General features: G+C 35.3%; 2 protein-coding genes across 2 annotated transcripts; one reads left to right on the top strand and one right to left on the bottom strand.

The window, feature by feature from the left end:
* The first annotated feature begins 993 nt into the window (after positions 1-993).
* LOC137391037 (proteasome assembly chaperone 2-like) lies at positions 994-11,908 on the top strand. The gene is made up of 6 exons (XM_068077378.1): positions 994-1,165; positions 4,291-4,465; positions 4,748-4,925; positions 6,077-6,229; positions 8,237-8,366; positions 11,324-11,908. Exons 1-6 carry the CDS (start codon positions 1,097-1,099, stop codon positions 11,417-11,419), a joined length of 801 nt encoding a protein of 266 aa, XP_067933479.1. The 5' UTR covers positions 994-1,096; the 3' UTR covers positions 11,420-11,908.
* LOC137391039 (vesicle-associated membrane protein-associated protein A-like) lies at positions 11,456-27,191 on the bottom strand. Its single transcript, XM_068077379.1, has 6 exons — positions 27,069-27,191; positions 17,090-17,242; positions 15,253-15,353; positions 15,014-15,091; positions 12,555-12,632; positions 11,456-12,163 (listed from the first exon to the last, which is right to left on the bottom strand). The coding sequence occupies exons 1-6, from the start codon at positions 27,109-27,111 to the stop codon at positions 11,960-11,962; spliced, it is 657 nt and encodes a 218-aa protein (XP_067933480.1). The 5' UTR covers positions 27,112-27,191; the 3' UTR covers positions 11,456-11,959.
* Between the last annotated feature and the right edge of the window lie 72 nt (positions 27,192-27,263).

Below are 27,263 nucleotides of genomic sequence, written 5' to 3'. Positions count from 1 at the left end.
AAAAAACTGCAATACCAACTAATTGTTACTTAGCTAACTACCTAGCTAACTAATATAGTGAAACATTTCCTTCTTTATGCAAATTACTCGCTTGCTACAAAACTGGCTACCTAAAGAGTAAAAGAAAGTTTAGACAATGCTTTGGCTAATACCTTTATGAAGACAAGACACCAAATGTATGGTTAAAAAAAATCTGATTTTCACACATAAAGAAATGACTAATAAACTTGACTAAGACAATAAATGAGCATACAAAATATATTGCAAAAACAAATAAAAGCGATGTATAATTCTGCCGCTACAAAGAGTAGTTCTTGGTGGTCTTGAACATAAAAAACAACATGTTCTAGATGTGTTGCAAGCCTAAGACGTGAAAATAAAGCATTTAAATAACGCTCCGTATTACAATGTTCAGGGCATATTGTGTAGGCGCACTAATCAGTGCTATAGAACAAGTGACTGCGGCAATCTGGATTTTCGTAATAAATTTTAGAATTCTGTTTAACAAGTAAAACAGAAATAAATTTGGGTCTAACAGTTTTCAGATGCTGACAAAATCAGCTGAGAGTTTTAGCAAGCGTCTACTTTTTATTAACATCGATTATTTTCTGTGAATATTAAAATTATGATAGATTCATGGCGTAACACTGTTAAATAATGGTACTAACTTACAATAGAACTAATCAATTAAACGTATTGCTACTAATATGCAAAACCAGCAACTTTAAAAATGCAATCAGCAAACAAACACGAATATACCTAATATTTCGGATTTTAATACTTTTGCTTAGGATATCTTTGTGCAGAAAAATTGTGTTATTTGTGAAATTTCGAACAAAAGTACTAATTTGGTGACAGTTTAACATAGTTTGTTGTTTATTTAATTTTAAAATAGTTTTAAATAAATTAACCTCAATTAAATTTAATAATTTAAAGAATGAATATTGTGGCTGCATTTCGTGTTTGTTTACTTCCGTATAAATAAAGCAACCATTGGCTTTCAGTTCATTAGTGAGATTGTTATCGATTAAAAAAACAGTAGGTGCTCTTGCAACGATTTTCTCAAAAATAAACCACGCAAAATTAAATCTTTAGCATGTTTTTTTCTGCAGTTAACAAAGCTGAGTTTGATCGGTTAGATACCGAGAAATATACTTTAGTTCTGGTAAGTGTAAGTTATTACGGAGTACTATGAATCAATAATAAAAAGGGAATTGGAATTGTCTAACATTTAGTAGATATTAAATAAATATGTTAGGCTAATTGTTGTTTTTAATCGTACATGTGAACCATTTATTGTGTATGTCAGCAAACATTCTACTAAGATTTACATAGCTCGAATAAAGGTATGGGACCCTTGCGAAAAGAAATATGTACAGTTGCTTAAAATGGTCCAGAACAAGGCAACGCGTGTTATAAGTAATTTGAGGGGAAGGGAGGGAGTCACACAAGGAAAAGAGCAGTTGGGCCTTGTGACTTTGATAGAACGTAGACAGGTCCAAAGGGTTAAAACTTTACATACTATTATATAATCAACAGACCATTCTTTGAAGGAATTAAACGATTTTATTGACACTTGTTTTAAGGATAATTGTCCACAAGCACGGACCAACTCTAAGGGACAACCTTTGGCTATTTCTAGTAACCGTGATAAATTTTTAAATAGTTTTATACCGAGAACCATTCGCGAACTTAGAATTTAACCATTTTTTACCAATTGATCCTGATGGTCTCCCCTTCCGACTCGGGGCGGTCTAGAGGCTCTACTTTAACATGAACATAAAATTGAGTGATGCAGAGCAATGATATACAGCCTCCCAAGGATAGGCGACGGGCATCATATGGGCGGGGTTTAATGATCGTTCTCTGTTGGGATGAACGCGAACACGCCACCCGAACAAACAAATATGCTGAATAAAGCCCCCTGTAAATTTACAAATATAATGAACTATAGTGGTTATTTTACTGATCTGTTGAATTCATTTTGTTGTGAAATAAATATAGTATCTCAATATTGTCACCGTTATGATCAGCCAGTTGCCATTCACAAGCATTTGTGATATTAATAATCACAATCGTATAATAGCCCGAATTTGGTTTTATATTTAGATTTTGAGTATGAAAACTACACTGCACAGCTTTGCCTGCTGTCCCATCTTATTGGCCAGGTAAAACAATGTGACAACGATGAAAGACTTTGTCATTTTTTATTAGGGGTGGCAAAATATTAATCAAAAACTAGAAAAAATGGCCGTTGTTCGGGTAATTTCAAGTAAATTATATGCAACTTTAAGCATATACTACGACCTTTACCAATTTTAAAGTTAGTAAAAATAGGTAATTTGAAATGTTTTATTTTGCATGGATCCATTATTTTGGTTAGTATCACCCCTACATTGTAGAAATTCAAGGTTTGCTATTGTGAAAAGCGGGGTCTACTGACTGAATGAGCTAATGAAACGATAACAGCGAGTCGTGTTTTCCAAAACCTAACAAGGCAACGCGACCGCCCCGCGAGAGTTTTGTTTGCTCCGAAGCCCAGGCTAGCACAATCCTAACAGAGAATGATCATTAAACCCGCCCATATGATAGCCGTCGCCTATTCTTGGGGGGCTGTATATCATTGTGCAGAGTAAATAGATTTTCACTCCTTGTGCTTTTTAAAAGTTAATATGGACTAGTACATCAGCAAAATACTGTTACTTTATAAATGTATGCGCTAGTGTGGAGTCTTCAAGCATCTGCAGTTAATACCCTGATCTATGTGGTACTGGACAATGACAGTGTTCTTATTTGTTTCATTGTAACATATAAATGTGACTTCATTGCGCTGAATCGTAAGGACAGCACAAGCACTCATGTTATCACTTGTTAACACTCATGTTATCACTTGTTAACACTCATGTTAACACATTTACAAACTTGTGTATTTTTTGCTCCGCGCCTCACACTGTTACACAGATTTGGTTTTACAATAGGATTTTGGTCTATTGCCTTTGCGTTTGTCCGGAAGAACTTAGTGCTGTTTAGAAAGACACTTTTATGTGTTGTCAGATTTAGTTATAGGACACACACAGACTAACAAAGAGTTTTCAGAATTCAGACCAAACATTTGTATGCTAACTCAAATCGCATTAAAACAATTGAGGTATAAAGTTTTTCTAGTTTGGAATGTTTTAATCTGTGTACATGCATACTAGTGGATTGGCACGAATGATATGTTTTCGTGTTAAGCTGTTGTAATGGCACTATTATGAGGCACTAATCATGTAATCACACTACTCAAGCTAATTTTGCAATTTTATGATGCAGGTTCATTGCTAGAAAGAGAGATGCAAAAACCTTTGTGCCACAATGCCGTTTCAGTGTTCTTGAAACAGCGCATTGTTGATTGTGAATTTATTTTATTTATTTGTGTTTTTTTTGTTGATTTGTACATTTCTTTGAAGGAAAATCAGTTTCATGCTGTCTTCCCTTTACGCACCATTACCGGAGCAAGAACAAGGGAACATTTTTTTGTTTTCATAGTAACTTGAGAACATGAAATTTTAGCATTTGAAACTACAAGTACTTACGTAATAACAATATAAACCCTATTTTATATTCTTGTGGGAAAGCTTGACCCATGGGGATGATTTTTAATACCTCGGGATGTTGAAAATATATTCTAGGAGCAACAATAAATAAACTATATAAGTGTTTTAAAAACAACTGTAAGGTTTGAATGGCTCTCAACTTGCATTCTGATGATAACTTCAGAATGATCTAAAAATAGTTTTATTCGTTCTACTTAGTGCTACTCAGCAATCACTGAGCTATTAGCCTTTTATGTGACCAAGCATAAGTCAAACATTTTTAAATGGCAGGCTTATGGCTTACAAAACCTCGATGATTGTAGTTTGTATTGAAAAGGATTTGTCACACTATTAGCACTATTCATGTAGTAACGGACTTTCAACCATTGAACTTTTATTAAAATTGTTGAAATTTTAGAGACCCTGAGCATCTCTGATTCAAGTGACTCAAAGAAAATCAAATGTAGAGCTTGCATTACTTATTGTGAACTAGAAAATAAGTCAGTTCAAATCTTTTGGGAACAACTTGTTTATAGTTTTTCATCATTTGTGGCAGCTCATCCTCGGTTTTGATGTTCTTTCGAACTGGATGGATAACTACAGACTATTTTATACACCGATTGCTGTTCTGCCCACTTTGTAATCTTAAAATGATATATTTACTCCAAATTTATGACTCTTATATTTTTGCGTTTGTCATTTCTGCTTGTTGTAGCCTGCTGTCTCAGTTGGAAATGTCGGACAGCTTACCGTTGATGTACTGATTTCAACGACACAAGCAGAAATTGTCGGCACAATCTATGATGACAGTCTTATTCCGCTCATTGGAAATAATCCATATGTGTCGGCAGACTCAGGAAAAACATGCAGACTCAGCACTTCTTGTGACGGTCAGTAGTTTACTGATCAAGTCTTGTCTGTCATCAATTTGCTTATCGTTGTTTGATAAAAAAATAGAGTCCCGTTTCAGGAATTGTACTATATCTTATCAAATTATATATATTATGTTATATTATATAAATATCAAGAATTCAGCACAACCATAATAATTATTTTGTGTAGTGTTCAAGCATTAAGCAAGGTTTCACACTGCTGTGGTTGTAGCTCTTTCATGGCAGCAACCAGTACTTCTGCTAGTTTTGGCAGTAACCATAATTTTCAATTTTTTGTAGTATACGCATCGAAAGTCAACAAGCTGTTGTTCATACAACAGCGGGCAACGTTTGTCGTAGGCAAGCGAAAACAATTTCGTCAGAAGCTGTTGCAGTGGGTAAAAGAACAGAAGTTTCATAAAGTCCTTCTCATCAGCTCAACGTTTGCACATATGCGCAGTGATCAACAATTAGGAGGGTTTGTAATTTGGAAAAAATGCTAGAGATTTTGACAAGTACATTATTTCTTGATATTTCACAGTTAGATGTAGTATTGCTGTTGTTCAATAGTTAAAGTAAAACTATGAACAGCTAAAGGAAAAATATTGGCTGATGTAATAGCTTAACTTTGTTTACATTCATTAACCAGGCAGTACCCAGAGTATAGAAATTGAGGAAAATATTCAATGTTTCACCCTAATTTACATCAATTTTCACCTATATTTTATAATATGAAAGCTGAAATTGTATTGTTATATTATTACAATAGTTTACACTTTAACATACTTACACTATCTATTATGATAGTGTAATAGATTGATAATTCTGGTGTGCTTAACGAGTTACTTCAATTTTGAAGGAACTAAATAAATATGGCCCCCCTAGGTCACATGTCTGGTCACATTAGCTGTGAACCAATCAAGTTTGATGGCATTGTGTAGCTCAGAGATTACTCTTTCTAGCCTAACTGGAAGTTTTTCACTTAAATGCATATTTAAGATAGGACAACTCTACTAAACTGTTTTTACATAATTATATGTCACATGGGTACTGTAGAGGTAATAGTATACTCGGAGTTTTTAATATGCTAGTTGTTGTATCATGCTGATACAATAATTAAATTTGCTTCAAAATTTTGAAACGAATACATTACATATTTTATGTGTGTATCTATCAATAAAGTTTGTAGATCAGTGATAAAAGTGAATGTGAACATGGATTACAAAATTCATGTTTTTAATGTGTTTGGTCGTCGGGCGATCTAGCTGAATTTGCCTGTATGGATGATTGTTGATGTGATTAACTAACTTGTAAGGATGTAAGAAATTTTTATTACTTACTGTTTGGTATAATATTCACTTAACCCATTATATATGTTTGTTTCATAGAAGTACCTCTCCATAAAACATTCAGCCTTTTGTAAATAGCTGGAAAGTTTACTTTACCACTTTCATAGAGTCATGTCATTTGTAGCTAACATAATTCTATGAAATTGTCATCAACCCGAGAGCAACAGGGTTGGCTTATACTGAGCATAGGCCAGATAAGATATATGGTGTCTAAGAAGACATGTTTTGTTTTGTAAGGTCACAATAGGTTTTGTTTTCATCTACTTTAAATGGATTGCAGGTCACAGCATAGATATCTTGCAACAGAGGCAGCAAGGTCTTCAATACCCAAAGACGCTGAGTATGTACAACTGGAAGACTCTCCTGATGAATATGGAAGAATGAAAAAGCGCATGCCTGGATCTGGCATTGCCAATACACTCTTTTCAGACTGGTGACTACATCTAGTTGCTTTAATGTTATAAGCTATTTTTATTTTCTAATAATTAGTGTCATTATTTCTATTATTTCTATTACCTGAACTTCATTCGGTTAAAGATGAACTTACGCAACATTATGGTATATTTTACTGGAAAATATACCATATTTTTCCATCATCTTTGATTGTTTTTGAAGCTTGAGGTAATATTACTGCTAGGAAGTTTAAAAAATAAAATAGGTAAAACTCGATCGCGGCTAAAAACGCTCAAAAGAAAAATACGTGCCGAAATGGCATCGCTAGTTGCGCGGCTGCCTATTTCTCTCATTAATGATTTCGGCTATTTTGTTCAAGTTGCAGCGTTATGCGTTTCTATTCTGTCAGTCCTTTGGTTAAAGTACAACTAGAATAGGCATTGCACGTTTGCCTGAATCTGAGCATTCCAAGTAAGAATCTCATTCAAACAATAATACATGTATTTCTGAACTGAGTCCACAAAGACACAAAATTCTTTCAATTGAAGCTCTTGATGTCTATGTCTGTGCTCTATATCGATACTAGTGCGCTGGCAGTCTCACGCGCCATGAGATTTAGTTGTGTGTAATATATATGTGCGCAATTATTCCTAGATGTGGTGCAGTGGTTAGCATGTTGGTCCACCACTTCAAATGTTCGAGTTCTATTCCTGTGCGAGGTAATCTTTTTCCTAACGCTGTTAGCATGGCTTCAGATGAACAGAGCTTTTTTATAACAAAGATTATTTTCATTTGTATCACATTAAGTTCACCTTTAAAGTTTTGAACTGCAATGTGATACTAGTAACCTTATGTACATTCTGTGCGTGTCAGTCATGCAAATACGAAGTCTCATCCTCAGAAATGATTTAATATTGTCATGGGTACACTAGACTACCTGATCATCCATAGTGAATATATCTGAAGCAATTTAGGTTAACATAGGAAGTGCTTTAGTGTGATCCCATTTACTACAATGTCACATATGATATGTTACTAATATACATACTGATAATGCATACTGATATGTTGCACGGGTATTAAAAAACAGCTTATAAACAGTGGTAGGTAATGTAGTTGCGTGCCACTTGCCATTCACCTGTCACATTGCCATTGGCTAATTTGAGCAAGCTAGTATCCGTATTGCTAAACTTACTAATAAGAGCCGTGAGAGCAAGCTTTAGTGAGGTTGTGCCGTAACGCAGTTGTTACGCGTAATTTAACCTAAATAGCGACTTATATCGCCCAATGAATTCGTGCGTCTCGCATAGCTCATTTTGGTTGGCTAGTCATCTGGAGAACCGGAGGTTCTGAGATGACATCTTCAGCGATACGAATTCTTCATTCCAAGATTTTAATAGCTATAGCTGGACAGACCGAATCATAGACGAACAGACAGATTTATATAGATTAAAGATTAATAACCTTACTCTTTGAGAAGAGGGAGTTATTTTCTTAAAGATTTTAAACAGTTTTAAGACTTCTCATACACTGAGTTTCTATGCTTCCATTGTGTTCGGAATTGCCCACTGCTGATGAATTTACCACCCACTGTTTCAACAATTTGGAGATGCACTATATAAATCTTTGCAAATTTCACAACATATCCCTCAAAATAAAACTTGTTAAAGTAGACTCGCTTTATTGTCAGTCACTTTTCAATTCATGCAGTCAACTAGTTGCAGTACACCAGAATCTCTGATCGCAATTGTAGTTTTGCGCTGAAATTTTTTACCACTGCTGGGAGAGCTTAGCTGAGTATTATCGTACACTTACAGCGACTGCCTTCAAAAAAGTGTAGCAAAAAAAGGTGTCAAATGAGTTTGGATTGTCCCATTTCTGAAATAATTTTCATTAAATTAATTTCATTTTCCGAAATAATTAGAAGTTTGGAAACAGTAATATCTGCTGGTATCAAATTACATATGCACTTTTTTGACCTGCATTGGATCATGTGTGATAAACCCAAATTTGTGTCAACTCTCTACACCTTTCATTCGTGTTTCAGCTCAGAAGAGAATATAGGTTTAGTCATCCTTCTGGCATTCTGTTCTGAGGGTGATAATGCACCTGATGCTCTGAAGATGGCAGAGTATGCCAATAAATGGTTGAATATTCATATAAAAAATAAATTGGAGGTGAGTAGATAGTCAACCAGTAACTTGCTCACTCTTATAGTAGTTGAGGTTTAGAATTTTATCAGTTTGAATAATTTTAAAAAGTTCAAGATTGATTTACAGTAGCCACTCCTATAATGTAAACCTCCATTTATGTGAATTCCACGTAATGTAAACAATTTATATAACAGCATAAATTCTGTATTACATATGAAATTTCATATAACAAAATGTCAAGTCGGTGAAAGTTCTAAAATTCTATTTGAATAATGAGTTTCAAAGTTAGCCTTAAAAATGATGGTTTTTCTCTTGGCACACTTAAGAAAGAAAATGATGTATAGAGGGTATTTTTATTATATTTGCTAGTACCCTGTCAGTCTATGTAGTGTTATATATAAGTACCCTGTCAGTCTATGTAGTTTTATATATAAGTACCCTGTCAGTTTATGTAGTGTTATATATAAGTATCCTGTCAGTCTATGTAGTGTTATATATAAGTACCCTGTCAGTCTATGTAGTGTTATATATAAGTACCCTGTCAGTCTATGTAGTGTTATATATAAGTACCCTGTCAGTCTATGTATTGTTATATATAAGTACCCTGTCAGTCTATGTAGTGTTATATATAAGTACCCTGTCAGTCTATGTAGTGTTATATATAAGTACCCTGTCAGTCTATGTAGTGTTAAATATAAGTACCCTGTCAGTCTATGTAGTGTTAAATATAAGTACCCTGTCAGTTTACGTAGTGTTATATATAAGTACCCTGTCGGTCTATGTAGTGTTATATATAAGTACCCTGTCAGTCTATGTAGTTTTATATATAAGTACCCTGTCAGTTTATGTAGTGTTATATATAAGTACCCTGTCAGTCTATGTAGTGTTATATATAAGTACCCTGTCAGTCTATGTAGTGTTATATATAAGTACCCTGTCAGTCTATGTAGTGTTAAATATAAGTACCCTGTCAGTCTATGTAGTGTTAAATATAAGTACCCTGTCAGTCTATGTAGTGTTAAATATAAGTACCCTGTCAGTCTATGTAGTGTGCCGTGAGAGATTGTCAGATGCACCGATACAGCACAGAGCATAAGTAGCTTCACAATTATTCAGAAATATGTAAAGGTGGTCGATTGATGCGGCTTGGAGTGTTGGCCTTCCAAGGTGAATGTCACGCATTCTAGTCTCATTGAAAGCTATTTTTATCCTAGCTTCAGACAAACAGAAAAACAGACACCATTCTTACTATGGTCTATAATGAATTAGCCTGTCTTGACAAACTGTTGTTTTTGCGGAGTTCAAGCAAAAACAACTGAACAAAAAACCCCGTCGAGCAACACAACTTGTGTTGCTCGCCCGCTCGACGGGGGGACAACTCCGCAAAAACAACAGTTTGTCAAGACAGGCTAATAGTGAATAGGTATATATTTTTGTTTTGCTTCATTTTTAACATGTACAATACTTTTTTTTGCTACAGACTTTGGCATTCAAAAAAAAGTGAAAATAATCAATGTAAATTGGCATTAAAGATGTGGTTGCGTAAAAAAGGTCGATTTAATGAAATTAAGACCAATGAAAACTAAAACATCAGGTTGCGTCAAAAAGGTCGATTTAATGAAATTAAGACCAATAAAAAGCTAAAACATCAGCTACAATTTGATGTCATTTTTGTCTTTGTAGACTACTCCTGTACAGAGATATATGCGTTTGAAGAGGCCATATTTTAAAAAGCTTTTTCGACTTAGGGATGTAGTTGATTTCGCCACATATTCTTCTCAAAGACCCCGCTTGCTTATTTTACTTAGTAAAAAATTAGTTTTTGGTGTGGGCGATGATATACAGCCCCCCTCAGGATAGGCTGCAGGGCTTTTGGGGGCTATATATCATTAGTGTGGGTAGCGACGGAACTGTGCCGATACAAAGACCTTATTCTACAGTTTGCTCAAATATAATTACCGTAGACCGGTAGAATTGGTAGTCGGTACTAAGATGTTTACACAGCATTTAGAAGAAGCTAATATGACAAGTTTTTAATTTTCCTTGTTCGAGACATTGGTAATAATGTATCTGTAGCTGGATTTAAAATTTTATTCTAGCCAACACGAGCAAATACAAGATAAAATATATGCCAATAGAGCCGCTATAGAGCGAATAGAGCCATATAGTCCAATAGAGCCAATAGGACTAGACTTTTTTATCGCAATAGCCGATGTGAATACGAGAGATAGAGACGGGTTGCGTCAAGCGTTACATTATTTTGGGCAAGTCGGAGCATGTTTTTTGGTCTGAGCGTTTTTACCGCGATCAATTTTAATCTTCAAATATCTTGACAATGAAATCGCCTAACACAACAAACAACATATCAACTGATAGACAAAGAACAATACTTTCTTTTAAAATCAACTCAAATTTGACACAACCACATCTTTAAGCTGTGTGCTCCCTTTAATTTAATATAAATTTACTTTAATCCTGAACCCTAAGCCAAGTGAAAATGATGAATAGAAATTTTTTCAATACAAACCAATAATACCAGTTACTGTAGTCATTAAAGTTGAGTTCCTACTTGCAGGGTCAAAGGGGTAAGTTTAGAACTGCACTGTATACTGTTGAGGAATTGGACAATTAACATGTATTTTAGGTTTGTATGACTTAAAATCCCTTGACACAAATATCTTAGGAACCGATTATTTACATTGTAGGAGCATCTACTGTACTCTCATTGATTTGTCATTTGCACACAATCGTTAAAACAATCGTTGCTAGCCTCGCTATGCCATTATATTCTTAGATGGTTGAGGTAATTGTAGCGTATGATATTAAGAGCTGAACACTCGCAATGCGTTTTCAAATTCATTTAATTTTGCACATTTTCATTTCGCGTAACTAGCAGTTTAGAAACGGGTGTATTGCATTATTTGCTTTAGTGATTAGGGTAACTTTTCCAAATAAATAAGCCTGTGTTGCAATATTGGTAGAGTGAAGACTCCCTTTCCGACTCGAAGAGGTCCTGGAAAATTCCCCAATCCTGGCAACTGAACTTTGGAAATGCTTACAACCAGGTCATGTATTGATGGTGACACTGCATAACATCCACATTCACCTCCGGCTTACACAGAGTGTTTCTATTATATTTTCTAATGTTTTAAACTAAAATATTCCCAATCATTTTGCTATGCAAGAGTTTGAAGAAAGTACTAGCTTATCTAGCCAGTGCCCAAGAGATATTAACAGCATATGACTAGAACATAATATAGGACAGTTCTTGTAAGCTGAGCTTTCTAGGAGAGGAAATAAAAGATAAAACAGGTTTAGTAGTTGGACTAGGTAACATCGAAAATAAAAGCACCAAATAAGACTAAGTAAAACAACAGGAATGACGACGCAATATATACAGCATTACAGATATATGTAAGGTTGTAAATGGACTGATTGTGAATATTTGATCGTCGATATTTTGTACAACGCATTACCAGCATCTAAAGATTTTCATATGATCACAGGTAGAACTGAAGAATATATTATTGCGCATCATCTATAAAAATATACTTTGGAGATTAATAGAGGAGATTGTGAGATTCTGTCAAGAATTGAGTTTTGATCTTGCTGCCTGTCTACATATCTGATGAAGCGGGCGACAGTATGGTCTCAGCTGTCAGCAGACCTGTAAAAAATGCTACCGCCAGCAATACCAGCATCAATACCAAGTTTTTCTTGTCGTGGAACAGCAATGACAACCCTCCTGGCATATTCATTTCTTGTTGAGCCTTGGCTGCAGCCCTTCTCTGAGCCTCCGCCTGCAGACTTGCCTTCTCACTCTGGAATAAATATCAACTGTTTAGTAGTGTAAGCTACAGGCAAACAACCACCTTAAAATATATCCTTTGTGGACTAGTTAAAAGCTATAGACATGAACCCGTAAGACAAGGGGATACATTCATAACGATAGTGAAACTTTTTGCCTCATCTTGTTGAAAATACAACCAGTTAGGATGTAAAATCCTCTACAACAATAAATATATAATCATAAATCTAAGGGATCAGCTTTTAGCTAGGTGTACCTGGTTGACCAATCGCAAGCAAGTAGTAAAGCAGAGTGAGTAACCATGCCCAGAAGATTTTAGCAATAAAACTTTTCAGAGAACAGTGGCCCTATTGGCTTCCTAGAAACATAAACTGCATTTGAAAGATAAGTGACTTAAGGACTACCTGAAGACTGTCTAGTTGCCTTGATAGTCTTGTGTTGTCATCTAAGACTCTGTGGTAGTCTTCATCTGTCACACTTGACTACAAAAGGTGTCACAGTGAGTGACGTGCTTATAACATGAGACACTACTGAAGAGCTGCTGTTAAATACTCAAACAGTAGCTCTTTAGTAGCTTTTTAACTTGCAGTCACACTGATAGATAAATCAGAAAACAACCTTATTTCCAATGTTTGCATAATGCAGGATACGATCGCCTGCCTGATTGCCCTAGCTACGTAAGAAGCATGCCACGCTAGTTTCGATATGTTTTCAGTATGTATCTTTACATACTGCGCAAATGAATAACATAATACAGGTGATAAAATCTTTAACGTTACTTTCCAGCATCTTGATATGTGTATTTACAGAAAATCATATTAATTTATCTTAATGCAAACTAAAGCGTACATCAACTATCACGAGATTTGTTAAACCAAGTAGAGTGCAAGAGTTTCTTGTAGGTGTTAATCACAACAAAAAGTATAAAAATGGTTTAGAAATACATAATAGAATGTTTAGAAACAACGCCAATGTAACTTCATGGCCATAGGAGGGGTTTTCAGACGTAAAGTTCAAAGTGCAAGAATAAAAGTAATGCTGAGAGACCTAGTAAGATTTGTTTAGATTTGCTCTACGCAGAGGATATTTAAAATTCCTCTCATTAACATAAACATAATCAATACCAAAATTAGCCCAACTAGAGACTGGTAAACCATTTATTGTTAACCAAAAATGGGATTCTAATGATAAAATATTCACCATTTACCAAAGCATATTTCAAAAAAGTCTAGCTTTGTAAATATAATAGCAGCTGTGGGTGACAAGACAATTACAAAAAAAACATTGTTCAAAATCAACTTGTCATAAAAATGATGCATTTTAGTCGAGTAACTCAGTTTGTAATATCATTATTAACCTTTTGAACCCTAACAGCCGGTTTTCCAGCATTGCGTAGGGTGTGTCAGAATCTCTAAAGGCCGGAATTCCAGCATTCACATGGCTTTGTTTACAAAAGCTGTTTCTAAGTAATGTCAGAATCTCTAAAGGCCGGAATTCCAGCATTCACATGGCTTTGTTTACAAAAGCTGTTTCTAAGTAACAGCGCAAACCAATCAAATTAATTCTTGCACAGGATGTTAAACCAGAAGGTTCACTTCCATTTGAAAAAAATTTCACATATCTTTATTTACTTCCTTCGTTATAATAACAAATTTTATTAGAACGATATCGCGAAAAAATCGATATGACTCGTTCGTTGGCATGTAATAAATTATTGTGATGCAAATGAAGAATTTTATCATACTATAATTTTTCAGTATATTTGAGTCATGAAATGATGATGAACATGTGCTCAATGGATATGACACTACTGTAAATGTTTTTACGAGTTTTTAAAATCGATACGAACCTTTATAGTTTTAGCACAAATAATGGTGAAGTACTGCTTTTTTCTGTTTGATAACATTTTCTGTGGGTTGTCCAACTTTTTTACTAGTGTCTCTCCTTTTATCATTGTATTAACACTTTCACTGCCGTAGACGCATAAATGCGTTTTCCTGGGACGACTGCCGTAGATGCATTATTGCGACTTTCCCAGCAATTGCGTAGTTACCTAATTTTATTATTCGTTGACAGCATAACCCACGGTCTTTAAGACTTATGAAATTGACAGTGTTGTCCGAAGATTTGTCTATGAAATTAGATTAAAATAACGAAGCGATTTTAAACTCTTGTTTGAGAATTTCTAATTTAATAACAAACATTTTTTTGTGAGTTCATTAATTACCGCGCGCGAGTCAAAAAACAGGTAATTAGTTATGTTGATGACATTATAGCTAATTCAGATTCAGATTTTCGTGATTATACAGATAATTAAAGCAACAGCACCGTCTCTGATAGTGGTGAAAGTAATAATTTTGTAAGAGTAAGGAACATTATGGAGGATCGTTTTAGCTTCGTATCGATCGTAGCTTCACATAGCTTTGTCATGGCACAAAGTATAGATCCATTGAAGTTTTGCATAGCAATGTTGGTTAAATTGTTGGCAAATTAAAATATGTAACAAAAATACATCTAGATAGAGATTGAAATTGGAAAAAATACCGTTTACATATCATGAAGCAATATCAGCAATTTTCGGTAAAATGGCTGGCACTTGGCAGATACCCGAATTTGTACATGGTTGGCAGTGAAAGAGTTAAGGGCACAATTAGATATATTTAATAAAAGTTTAAAAACTTCGGATCGTTGAACAAATTGCTGAGGGTTACTGACATGCATTGACAAGAACGGCAAGGGTTCTAAGGGTTAAGGCTCGGATGCAGCCAATGGGTAAAGCTTGATAGTAGACACATTGGAGTAATAAAGTAACAATAGTAACAGCATATATGTATTAAGCATTAAGAAAACTAGCTACACTCACTCTGTTAGAAGGAGGAACATCATCAAATTGCACTCTCAGTTTCGTCTCCATGAATGTTGATGGATCAGTATCGGTCCACTGGAACAGAGCGATACATATTAGAGAGCAAATTGTATAAAAATACAGCAAAAGGACAATAAAAATTTGGCTGCTCACGTATACAATGCGTTGCAGTCTAATTCTGCACTTGCAATTTGCGTTGCCAGCACAAACGACAAATATAGCTTAGCAATACTTACAACAGTAGCAAGATTTTGGCCAGGTTTGACTTTGACAGACTGAATCATGAATTTATGCCTGGCTTTCTCTGGAACATCTGTATCAGCTGGCTGTCTCATAACTAAAACATGTTCAACAACAATGGTAGGTGTTCAGGATTGGATTTTCCCGACAATTATTAAATTTATTCAAGAAAATTGGGAAAAATTGGTATTTATTGGTAAATACCATGGGAAAAAGTGGTAAATAGTAATTTTGTAAAAGCACAGACAAATTTCTAAGTTGTAAAAAGAAATAATATGGGTTTGTGTTGTTTATCAACTGTTTAGGAAATTAAACGGTAAGGAATGAACCAGTTGATGGACTTGTGTCAGGTATATCACACCAATTAACACGGGTTTCACAACATAGAATAGCCAAAAAACCTACACTCATACTGCACTCGGAAGTGTTGCTCATCCCATCAACCTAAATGACAAGGATTAAATTTATTGTTACAATTAGTCTGTCATATTTCAATCAATTCAAATATTGGTTGAAAATAATTTCAATCAAAAGAAGTTTGTATCACTGCCAGCACCATCAGCAATAATAGAAAAAGGTTTCAGCGACTTTGCACTGATTCAGACGATGCTAAGAACCCGGTATGTTTTAGTTATAAATGAAAAAATAAAACTGCAAAGCTGGTGACTTGCAACAAATATTTAAATAGAGTAGTGAAGTTTAAACAACGGTAAGAAATATATTAATGAGTGATGGGTGCACAGTGTGCATCCGAAGTAGTTTGTACCGATATAATGTATTTGAGTCCATCTTGTAAACTTTATTATTGCAAATAAATAATAAACATAAATTATAACTCGATGGCTTGCTAAAATGCTTTCAGTACACTTAGTTTCGGTGGACGTAGTTTAGTTACACCCTAAAGAGACAGAAAGAGCCATAATAGTTTGAATTGCTTGCTCTAGTTCAACTTATAACATTTTTCCCCAATTATTTCAGGGTATTTATGCTAAACGATAAAACTATATTTTCTAGTGGTATTTACCATCCTGGAAAAATCCCTGTAGGTAACAGTGCCGATATTCAAGACAATTTCTATTGGCTGCGCAGATGCAGGCAGTCAAACCTACGTAATATGTCATCCTATTCTCTTGCCTTAGACCAAAATATATAATCAGATTTTGTACAAACTGAATCTTTGCAGACTTGGTTGCTGGAAGCTTTTAATACGATTTTACATGGAATATTAACAATATCTAAAACTTGTTCTTTTACAGAGTATTCATTACTGCCAATAACTGCTTTGCATGTTGCTCTATTAGCTGCTTCACTCTGGACAGCTGTGTCTTGTCTTCAAGGTCACTGATATGCACAAGGTTGTTTCACTACCTTTCGTGACAACACACAAGACCCATCTGTGTGTTTACATTTCTTTTCTTATCAATCTTAAAATGTTATCTTTCACAACACCACGAATGTTACAGAATTGAAAGCTTTAAAGCAATGAAGATTAACAGCTGAACAATTAGATGGAGTCGGTATTACTTGACAGGCTTCTTGGACTGCGGCGCATCTTTCTACTATTGTGTATTGGCATAATAACACACTAATAAAACACACTATCTAATAATAATTAAAATTTAACACAATATTTTAATAATTTTATCAAGTCAAAAATATTGATAAAACAGATCAATCGCAAGCCTCCAAGGAAAATCTTGCCAATGACAATGATGCTTTGCTTCTATAGTATGTCAAAAGGTGTTAGAGTTCGGTAAGGTCTACCACAACTAAGGAACAAACTAGCGAAAAGGTCATATAATTGTAGGCAAGGTGTAGCATAACTTGACCAACCTGAAATTGTGAGGGTTTCCCCTGGAGTAAGTGATCCACTATTGGGACGCACTGCATAACGACGTGGTGCAGTTGTCTTAACTTTAAAAGCAAGTGGTTCCTCGCATTGATTAGTTAATGACACATCTGTAGTTACAACCTCAGTAAGTGAGCCTACAATGGAGAGAATTTGCTGACATTCAAGTGCTTGTTGCCAAAAGCCTTGCATATTTTTAAATACGGTGCACCCTCAGGATACGACTACCGTGATATAAGATTTTTTCACCTTGCCATACGAATGTTATTTCATCATACAAATTCAACAAAATTTTGGCAGTCTGGCAAAATAACCAAGACACCGAAAATAGTTTCGCAATGCCTGAAAGAGACACAATGACTGTGTTCTCTTAGTTCAACAATTCTCGTGTGTAAAATGGTAATATTTTCCCTTTAAAACCAATAGCAAAGTTGGAGTGGCGATCCCTTTAATCAGGTCAGACAACTTCCTTTAATCTGTTAACAAAAATCATATTATTACAAAAACCCCATCATTCGTTTGAACTTTCTTGCCGAATTAGTTTGAAAAATGTTTTAAACAGGTTCGCTAAAGGTTATAGTGCAAGCGAAGACAGAATTTGATAAGTAATAAAATTTCAATGAAGAAAAGTTGAAACTCAGTAAATAGTTAAAAATACAGTGAAACTCGGCTCACTCGAACTTCACGGGACCGAGAGACTGTTCGAGTTATCAGAGTGTTCAAGTTATGAGAACATTGCCACAAGTGCATGTATTTATCAGTACATATACAAACTATGTATAAATCAAAAGCATAGATTGCTTGTTGCAAGTTAAGGGGCCTCTCATGTAATGTTTTAACAATTTTTATCAGAACCTATAGAGATTTTTCTATCACAGGAGATTTGTTTGTAGTTTTCAGGGGATGTGACTGCCAGGATGTTTTTATATTAAAATTGGCAAAACTTGATCACTGTTGAAACGCTCAGAGGAAAAAACATCTTTTTCTTTTGAGCGTTTTAACCAAGATCCATTTTACTTTAAGTTTACCCGAAGGTTACCTCACTTCTTGCTTTCGAAGGGCTATCCCAAAGCAGATATTTGATTAAATTTGAGTTTTGCAAACCTTTGAAAAAGTTGTTAACGAAATTATTTTGCCGACAGTGGTAGCAATGACGCCTAAGAACTACTAAAAGTTGATTTTTATCTCTATGGCTATATAGTGATATTCTAAAGCGATAACAACCGTCTCGGTAGCCTTTGGGCAAAAAACTGTTCGAATTAACGAAGTTAAGGTGGAGTTATCTAAAGCAATTTATCATAGCATGGGGAACGGACCAAAAACTCCATTCGAGTTAACCATGTGTTCGAGCTATCTGAGGGCGAGTTATCAGAGTTTCACTGTACCTACTAAAAATTAGCTTCAAATGTAAGTGTTTAGTAAGCTAAACTTATTTGAGATGAATTCAAGGGTTATGCTATATACGTACATCTGTCTTGAAAGTAAGAGCTCCCTACGGTACTTTCTTCACATGGTACATTGTTATGTTACATTTTATGGCAGATCATAATCACTAAATACAATAAAATTACTGTAGATAACTATAGCTACCAAGGTAAACATACTATTGTGTTACTAATTTTTAATATGTACAGCACTTATATAAATTTTTAACAATTTCTACCAGGGGGCATTTGCATTATATAATTACTATGATTTCTATACATTATATACTAGAAATTCCACTGTCATACAGCCCACGACCAAAGTGATATTGGAAAAAAGAAAGGGTACTGATGGTTAAGAAATGCAATATTAGCAGTCAAATGGCACTGCAGTGCAATAGGATAACTGCAATGGTAGCTGTTATGTACTGGGTGTGGGTGTTATTATATATACAACAAACAGCAATAATGAAAGAAAAGATTATATGTTTATATCTCTCCCCCTGCAATAGGAGAAATGCAATATTGGCCAATATTAGAAGTAGAATGCACTGATATTATTAAAATAACCAAGATTATTAATATAGTAATAATATAATACCAGTGCACAACTTTGTTTACATTTCAAAATGTCATAGCTAACAATATCAAAAAGTGATATTTATTATATAGATTTTTAGAAAATCTATTTAAAAATGTGTTTGGTCATGACAAACAGCAATAATGAAGGGAAAAGATTATATGTTTATATCTCTCCTCCTACAATAGGAGAAATGCAATATTAGAAGTAAAATGCACTGATATTATTAGAACAACCAATATTATTAATATAGTAATACAGTAATAATAGAAAACCAATGAACAATTTTGTTTACCTTTAAAAACGTCATAGCTAACAATATCAAGAAGTATCAAAAATAATATCCAAACTTAGTAATAGTAATACAGTAATAATAGAAAACCATTGCGCAATTTTGTTTACATTTCAAAACGTCATAGCTAACAATATCAAGAAGTATCAAGAAGAATATCCAAACTTATAATTAAATATCGTAATCTCATAAAAATCGTTAGAAAAAAATATCATCGTCATGGGATCGTCATATCCTTTACTTACACTGCGTTGGACATCAGTTAGAATACCAAAGTACTCAAATGTGTCTGAAATGTCAGTTAATTTGAAATCGGCAAAAATGAAACGATTTCAGTACTCCTACGTTAATCACCGAAACCTTTGACAATGCTATAGAATGGTGAAAAGTGCACGTTATTTTTTCGTGAAATGCGCACGATTTAATCATTCTATTCTTTGTCGCTCGGCGTTTCAATTTCCGGTCTTAACTTTTATAAAAGTGAGGCTCGACAAGTTTCAATAACGATTTTCGTCTAAATAAATCTGTCTATTTGTGTATAATCCGATCAGATGGGTAAGTTTTAAAACAATACCGACGGTTTACAAAAACTTGGTAACATATTTAAATAGGTTTAAATGTGTTTTGTATCGTAATTATACTTTAACGACTTTACAAAACGATGCTTGAATTTGTTGATGAAATTTCTGGACAAGGGTTCGTCTCATTGTTGATGAATAATTTTCGTAAGTTGTGTGCACATGCATTTATCATAAAAACTCCCATACTTTGCTCCGCTCGTTTGGTCGTGGGATGATAGTATGATTTCCCTACATATGAATTTTTCACCATGCGATGCAAACCCTGAAGCAAATCAAATTTGTATCCTGAGGGTGCACTGCATATGGAAGACAAATACCATCATTTCTATCACATTATTTACAGTGGTGTGAAAAATAAACAGACCTCCCTAGAATTTTGACTAATTTCAATAGCTAGGATATAATAGTTGCTAGCCAATTTTTTCAAGTTGCATTTATTATATATCAAAATGAAGCTTTGAGTCTCTTATATTCAGATATGTTATTAAAAGCACATTTGAAGTAGTTTACCACTTAAAATGCAGACTTGTGCTGCTTGCTAGTACAGAAACTGAGTCCACTCCTATAGTAAGTTGGTAACTTCGAAGAATGTTTTTTTATTCAGCAAAACATACAGACATGAGTATTGTTAAAGACAACGTCTTTGATCTAAGTAATATCACTGCTTTAAGTTTGAATGCAAATAAAATACAAGTTTAACTTGTTAAAAATAATTGCTCGCTTTGACTCTCTAAAACTCCTCTAGCATTATTATTTCAAGTTAAAATTACCGTACTTTTCGGACTATAAACCGCATATGCTTTATTTTCCAAAATACGACAATAAAACAATACATAGGCACCACCTTTGTATAGGCCGCAGAACTCAGTACGGTGCTTTTTAACACGGCAGCAACTTTCCTGTTTAAAACGGAACAGTGTCTAATGGCACAGTTTCGCATTAATCGACGCTTTCTAACCTAGTGTCTAACGGAACAGTACCGTTAGGCACTGTTTCGTGCAGTAATACTTCAACTTACGAGTGCTCCAACGTCTGATAAACTTGAGATAAGAGTCAGCTTTTAAGCAAGTTTTAGCACTAACATACGAGCAATGTTTGAATGCTTGCCGATCAGTCTATATCATTAGCAACAAGCTTGTTTTTATGGAGACCAAATCTTAGTGGTCTATCTAAGCGAAAGCTAAGTAATCATGGGTAAACTAACATCGGCTTCCGGCCACAAAGAGAAGGTAACCTGAGCCGATAAATCCGGCTTGCAGTAGTGAAAGAGTTGAGCTCAAAAACGAACAGTTAATCGCAGCCATCACAAAACCGTCGCAGGTTGTAATCCCTCGCAAAACGGCTCAAATCTAACGTAGTTGAACTCAATGTGCTTCTGTTTACACTTTCATACAACCTCATTCGTCGAAATAAATAAGCTTTTTCCTAAATAAACTTAATGCATTCAATAAAATCATGTCTACTGTCTATTTCATTATCATTGTAGCGCTGTCACTGAGCACTGATATCTCAAAACCTAGTCTAAAAATCAGTTTAATTTTTTAACCTTAGCTCAATGGGGTGCATATCATCCTCTGATAAACACGAGGAGCCTGTTAGTCACCTGTGATGATCGGAAAATGCTGCAGAAATTGTTCGCGCCATTTGGTGAGAAATATGTCTCACATGATCAGATTAGATCAAGCTGAAACCAAATTGTAAAGTAGCGAGCATCCATATTTTATAAGGGCTTTCCAGTGGAACCTGAAGTGTTTGTCATAAACTAGTGCTACGAAACATTTTACATTGAGCCTTTTATTGGCCTATCATTTCACGTGATAACATCACGTGTCAAAACAATAACCACGTCGAGTTGAGTACATCGTCAAATAAAGGGATTCCAAACTGTTTATAACTGTTCGTTTTTTGCTTTTAAGAGCTTTTAATCACATTCTCACATATTTTGAACCTACAACACAGCAGAGTGAGACATGGTGACCCTTTTGATACCAAATAACTGTAATGTAAATTTTGTTGCAAGTCAACCTTCAAGCTTTCTTTTGATGTGTACTTTGTATGAGTTCTACACAACAAGAGTTTAATGAGTGATTTAATCACCTCGAGTGCTAAACAGTAACAATGATTCTTACAGTCTTACAGGGTGATCTATTTACTTTTCACACCGCCTGTACAAGCCACTATGCGACTTGATCATAGTCGCATAGTGGTTGTACACTACCCTAGGACACTTATGTATTCGCGGCATCTAACTTTCGCATTTTCGCGGTGTCATCCTCTCGCGAAAGTTTCATGTGCGAAACTAAACTATCATAACAAACGAGCGAAAAAGCGAAACTAAATAGCTTTGTTCATTGATACTGTATAATTGAATTTTATAGCGACATTTATTTTAACGTTTTTAACGACCACTATAGCCTCGTTAAAATATAAACCGACAAAATAATTTGACTGTCAAAATTTATTACGTTATTATTTTGCAATTATTTAGGATTATTTTCCCATTAGGAATGATTTATAGTGATAGGAATTTGATGTCAATGCACATGCATTAGTTAGCGTTATCATTTGCTGGTGACATCAATCAATGCAGTGAGCACCGTGTGTTGAAAGAAAATAAGACACATGCACTGACACTCGCAGTACAGTGGTGTGCATAAACTTGGAATCACATTGTTTTGTTCACTCTATATCGAATGGATCTTCCATTTGCTTTCTATTTTCCCCGCCAATTATGATGCCATGCCAGATATTATATATCAATCTGATCAGCAGAAGATGTGCTTTCAAACAATGCATTGATCCAATGGCAGTCTTAAACCCACCTACTCTGCTGGACGACCCAAGAAGACGACTGTCCGTGAAGATCGGTACCTGGTACGAAGATCCCTCGCTGACAGACATCTGAACAGTACTCAACTTTGTAAGGAGATCAAGGACAACAGAGATATTGAGATTCACCCCAGTACAGTGCGAAGAAGACTGCTTGCAAATGGTTTGAAAGGCTGCAAGGCAAGGCGCAAGCCTTTAGTTTCTGAGAAACAGCGAAAGCGTCGTCTAGAGTGGGCTAAAGATAAACGGTTCTGGACAACAGCCCAATGGCAAAGAGTCTTGTTCAGTGATGAGTCAACATTTACCATCCAAAACCACTCTGGAAATTGTTGTGAGGAGACGACCTGGAGAGGAGTACAGCCCGGCTTGTACGCTACCAACCATCAAGCACCCTACTGGAGTCATGGTATGGGGTTGCATGACAGCTTTTGGTGTGGGAAGACTCTCCATTTGTGAAAGCATGATGAATGGAGACAAATACATCAAGACCATGGAAGATGTCATGCTTCCAAGTGCTCGGAGCCTGTTCACCAGCAACGAGCAACCCTGGTACTACCAGGATGACAATGCACCCTGCCACCGTGCCAAGAGAGTCAAGGAGTGGATGACCAGAAGTAATGTGAGGGTAATAGACTGGCCAGCACAAAGCTCTGACCTGAATCCCATTGAAAATCTTTGGCAGCGTATTGGTGTGATAGTCAGCAAAGATAAACCAAAGACAAAACAGTAGCTCATAGAGAAGATTATTTATGCTTGGCATCACATCATCACTCCTGAAGAGCTCAGAAAGTTGGTAAACAGCATGCCTCGACGGTGTCAGATGGTGATCAAGAACAAGGGCTGGCCAATAAAATACTAATGCTCAGCTCAAGACACCTTACCAGTCCTTCTGAAAACCAACAATAACCCAACGGCCCTTTTCAGGGCCACCAATTTGTATAAAAGAGTTTGTTTGTATCCTATTTTATCAATTTTCACTAACAACATTCATAGCCTGCAATAAGTCTGCCTTTCGGTAGATCCACCCCCAGCGATGAAAATCTGAGAATATTTTTGAATATTTGGCATCATCTTGTTCTTCAGAATTTTCCCTTTCAAATGATATATATATATATTGATGGGGTTGAGGCACTTAACTCCAAAGAATTTCTTAGACAACAGCATATAAACATACATATTTGAAGATTTAACTGGTGATTCCAAGTTTATGCACACCACTGTACTACACAAGCAGCATGGCTCTGAAAAGGTTTGGATTCACCACTGACACCTCTTCAATAACTTGTAATTTTTTGAGATTTGTTTTGTTTTAAGTGATGTGACTGACGAGACGTTTTTAAATTAAAATAGGCAAAACATGACCGCAGTTAATACGCTCAGAAAAAAACATCTTTCCCTTTTGAGCGTTTTAACAAAGATCAATTTTGCGGATTTAATTTTAAGTTCATTCGGAGGCTTTTACGCTTTCGATGGGACACGGCCAAGCGGGTGATTGATAAAACTTAATCTTTTGCAAACCTTTATAAAAGTCGTTAACAAAAATATTTTGCCTCTGATGATGATAATAATGATGCCTAAGAACTACTAGAAGTTGATGTTTGTCTCTATGGCTTGGAATGAAGTGACATTCTACAGCGATAAAAACCGCGTCCATGGCCGTTGGGCAAATAACTTTTCGAATAAAGGATGTTGAGGTCAAGTTATCTGAAGGAATTTATCATTGCGTTGGAACTGACCAAACAAATCCGTTTGAGTTGACCTTGTGTTTGAGATGAAATGTTACATTTTATCTGAGGGCGAGTTTTTCGAGTTGGACTGTACTTACCGTAAAAAATTCCCAAAAAGTTGGGGCGGCTCAGCCGGCCAGCTGCCCCAGTGAAAACTGGCCTGTTGATAGTCCAAGAAACAAATGGCAGCAAGCGATCAAATTGCATTATCGACCTTGCCCACACCATTCTACCTGCGGTTCACAATTACAAACTAGTCGCAAATTGAAATTTTTTTTATCGGTGAACCGAACCTGAGGAATATAATCATGTTTGTTCCACTGCATTTATTTTCACATCACTATATTTTCGCACTCATCAGAGCTGCGAAATTAAGTTGCTTCGAATTTTACTCTGTGAGCTACTCACGAAACTAAATACTAGCAAAATATAAGTGTCCTAGGGTATGCGACTATGATTCCATGAACTTACACATAGAATTAAAAACCTTATAAGATTTTTAATTCTATGTGTAAACACTTGAGTGATGAATTTTGACAGCCTTTATCCCAGATAATTCTTTTAAACATTCACTGTCCATGTCTAAAAAGGCAATATTCGTACAGACAATAGATTAGGTTTCCTTACATAATTTTATACAATCCAGGATCTTGTCACGACTAGCAGATAGCTAACCTAAGCTTGTGAAATTGTACAAAAATTTAATGATTCTCACCAAATTTGCTAGTGAGCATTATGACAAAAAGTGGCCCAACTACTAACTACTTTGAAAACTTTTGGATCCATTATTAAAAAGTCAGCGTCTGGGGAAATCTTTTTAAATTGTATATTATAAAGGTAAAAATATTGCTAGCGCAACAGATAATCAATATAATTTTTTACTAAGGTTAAGCAAAGATATTGTGAATAACTCGGAATATATTTTACTCGTAGTTAATAAATTGGATGATTAAAAAGAGAAATTCAGCTTTATTAGCGAAAGCAATTATGCGTCAGACTGCTTAGCTGTATTAGTGCGATAAGTCATAGAAAATGGCCACCTAAAATAACTCTGAAAATAACACTGATACGAAAAGTCACCGCATGCTTTGCAAAGAGGGGTTGAAAGTTCTAATCCGCTACAAAAGCAAATTAGTGGAAGGTAAGAGCAACTTATAGTTCCTGTGTCACAAAAAGGTGGAGGCTGCTAACAAAAAACCCACATACTTTTAAGTGACAACAATATGATGTGGAAGAGAGCCAAGCTGCTAATAAGAAGCGTTTGGTCAGATTTCTAGCAGAGACAATGATAAATTCGCAAGTCAAGCCCTCCACTACTCTACGCAAGAGTACTTATAATTTATTAGACTGTTACGGCCTATATACTCTGGGAGTCCCATATCCAGGAGAGTATAATAATCTGCTATAAAGGAGAGTAGTAATATACAATTGCTAAAAGATAGACGAAAGGAATTAAGAGTGAATTTGTTTTGCAAAGCTACAGCCAGTGGGGTGATTAAAGATACATATAAGCAAGAGCCCGAACAAATCTATAATACTCGTCAAGAGGGAGGGTTGTGTGTACCATCAATAAAAACCAAAGCTTATTTTAATTCTTTCTGGCCTAGAACCACTCGAGAAATCAGAGATGGAATTTGATAATTTCGGCACACCCTTTTTGGCACCTTTTGGCCCGGGGACATTGTAATCAATGTTGTATTTATATCATTGTAAATATTTTGTATATGGCATTTGATTCATTTTCTTTTTTTTTTTTTTTTTTTTTTTTTTGATTCACATAGCAGTATTAGAAATAAATATTATATGATGTAAATATGAAATATCGAAGGAATATTGTTGCAATACTCTTTAGATACAAATACAAGCCGAAAGCAAAATTAAAAACACTGAAAAAAGGGAAGAAGGGGAAGAGAGAGGAAAGAAAGGAGGAAGGGAAGGGAAAATTTTTGCTGGTATACTGTTTAAAACAAAGAGTTCCCACGTATTTTGCCTCCTGCGTGAGGCTTTCAGTGGGAAAAACCCGATCCGATCCGATCCAAAGTGGCTCAAAAGGGTGTTGCAGAAACTACGCTCATCTATCAATGGTTAAAACAAGTTTCAACTGTCATGTTCAAGTCAGGTTAAACAGATTGTAGTCATGTTGCGTTCAATATTTGGTTGTCAGTCAGTGTGAGATCTGAGCAATCCAAAACCTACCAAGGCAAAAATTTTCAAATCTAGATGTTTCAACATTCTACCGCATGTTTGCGTTCGAGGCGAATAGATTCAGGCCCAACATCAGCCCCACTGAAAATGTTCAGTCAACATATCTAAAGTACAGCTTCACAAACGAGTAAAGATTTTAGTAACGCATCTAACTGAAGAATTTGAAAGAGAACCAACTTTTATGTTACACAATGTGTCAATGACCCTAGTTGATTTATAATTCATCGCACGCCGACAATTTTTACTAATATTTTATGTATATAAACGAGGCCGTCTCACCAAAGGACTAAAAAATATTGAGGCATTAGTTACACCACTACTACACCTTTAAACTGTATGATATCTTCCGGCTGGACTTTGAGAGCCATGTCCAGCGCTAATTAAGGCCAAAAGCCCGCCGAAAGTTTAAAATGAGCTTCCTGGAAAAATGTTTGCCATTAAATCTTCGTAACAATGTGGTGGTGAAAAATTCAAGATTGTGAGTACTTTTACGTTTTAAAATTTTATATTTTGATAAAAA

This window comes from Watersipora subatra, chromosome 3 (assembly GCF_963576615.1).
Source record: "Watersipora subatra chromosome 3, tzWatSuba1.1, whole genome shotgun sequence".
NCBI lineage: Eukaryota > Metazoa > Bryozoa > Gymnolaemata > Cheilostomatida > Watersiporidae > Watersipora > Watersipora subatra.
Note: the sequence above shows the minus strand (reverse complement) of the source record. Positions and strands in the feature narration are given on the sequence as shown.

Coding starts and splice junctions, on each gene's coding strand:
- LOC137391037 (XM_068077378.1), top strand. CDS start 1,097: ATGTTTTTTTCTGCAGTTAACAAAGCTGAGTTTGATCGGTTAGATACC. Junction 1,166..4,290: donor AGAAATATACTTTAGTTCTG/GTAAGTGTAAGT, acceptor TGCTTGTTGTAG/CCTGCTGTCTCAGTTGGAAA. Junction 6,230..8,236: donor AATACACTCTTTTCAGACTG/GTGACTACATCT, acceptor TTCGTGTTTCAG/CTCAGAAGAGAATATAGGTT.
- LOC137391039 (XM_068077379.1), bottom strand. CDS start 27,111: ATGGCTCTCAAAGTCCAGCCGGAAGATATCATACAGTTTAAAG. Junction 15,092..15,252: donor GCCAAAATCTTGCTACTGTT/GTAAGTATTGCT, acceptor GCTCTGTTCCAG/TGGACCGATACTGATCCATC. Junction 12,633..15,013: donor ATGTTCCTCCTTCTAACAGA/GTGAGTGTAGCT, acceptor CACCTTTTGTAG/TCAAGTGTGACAGATGAAGA.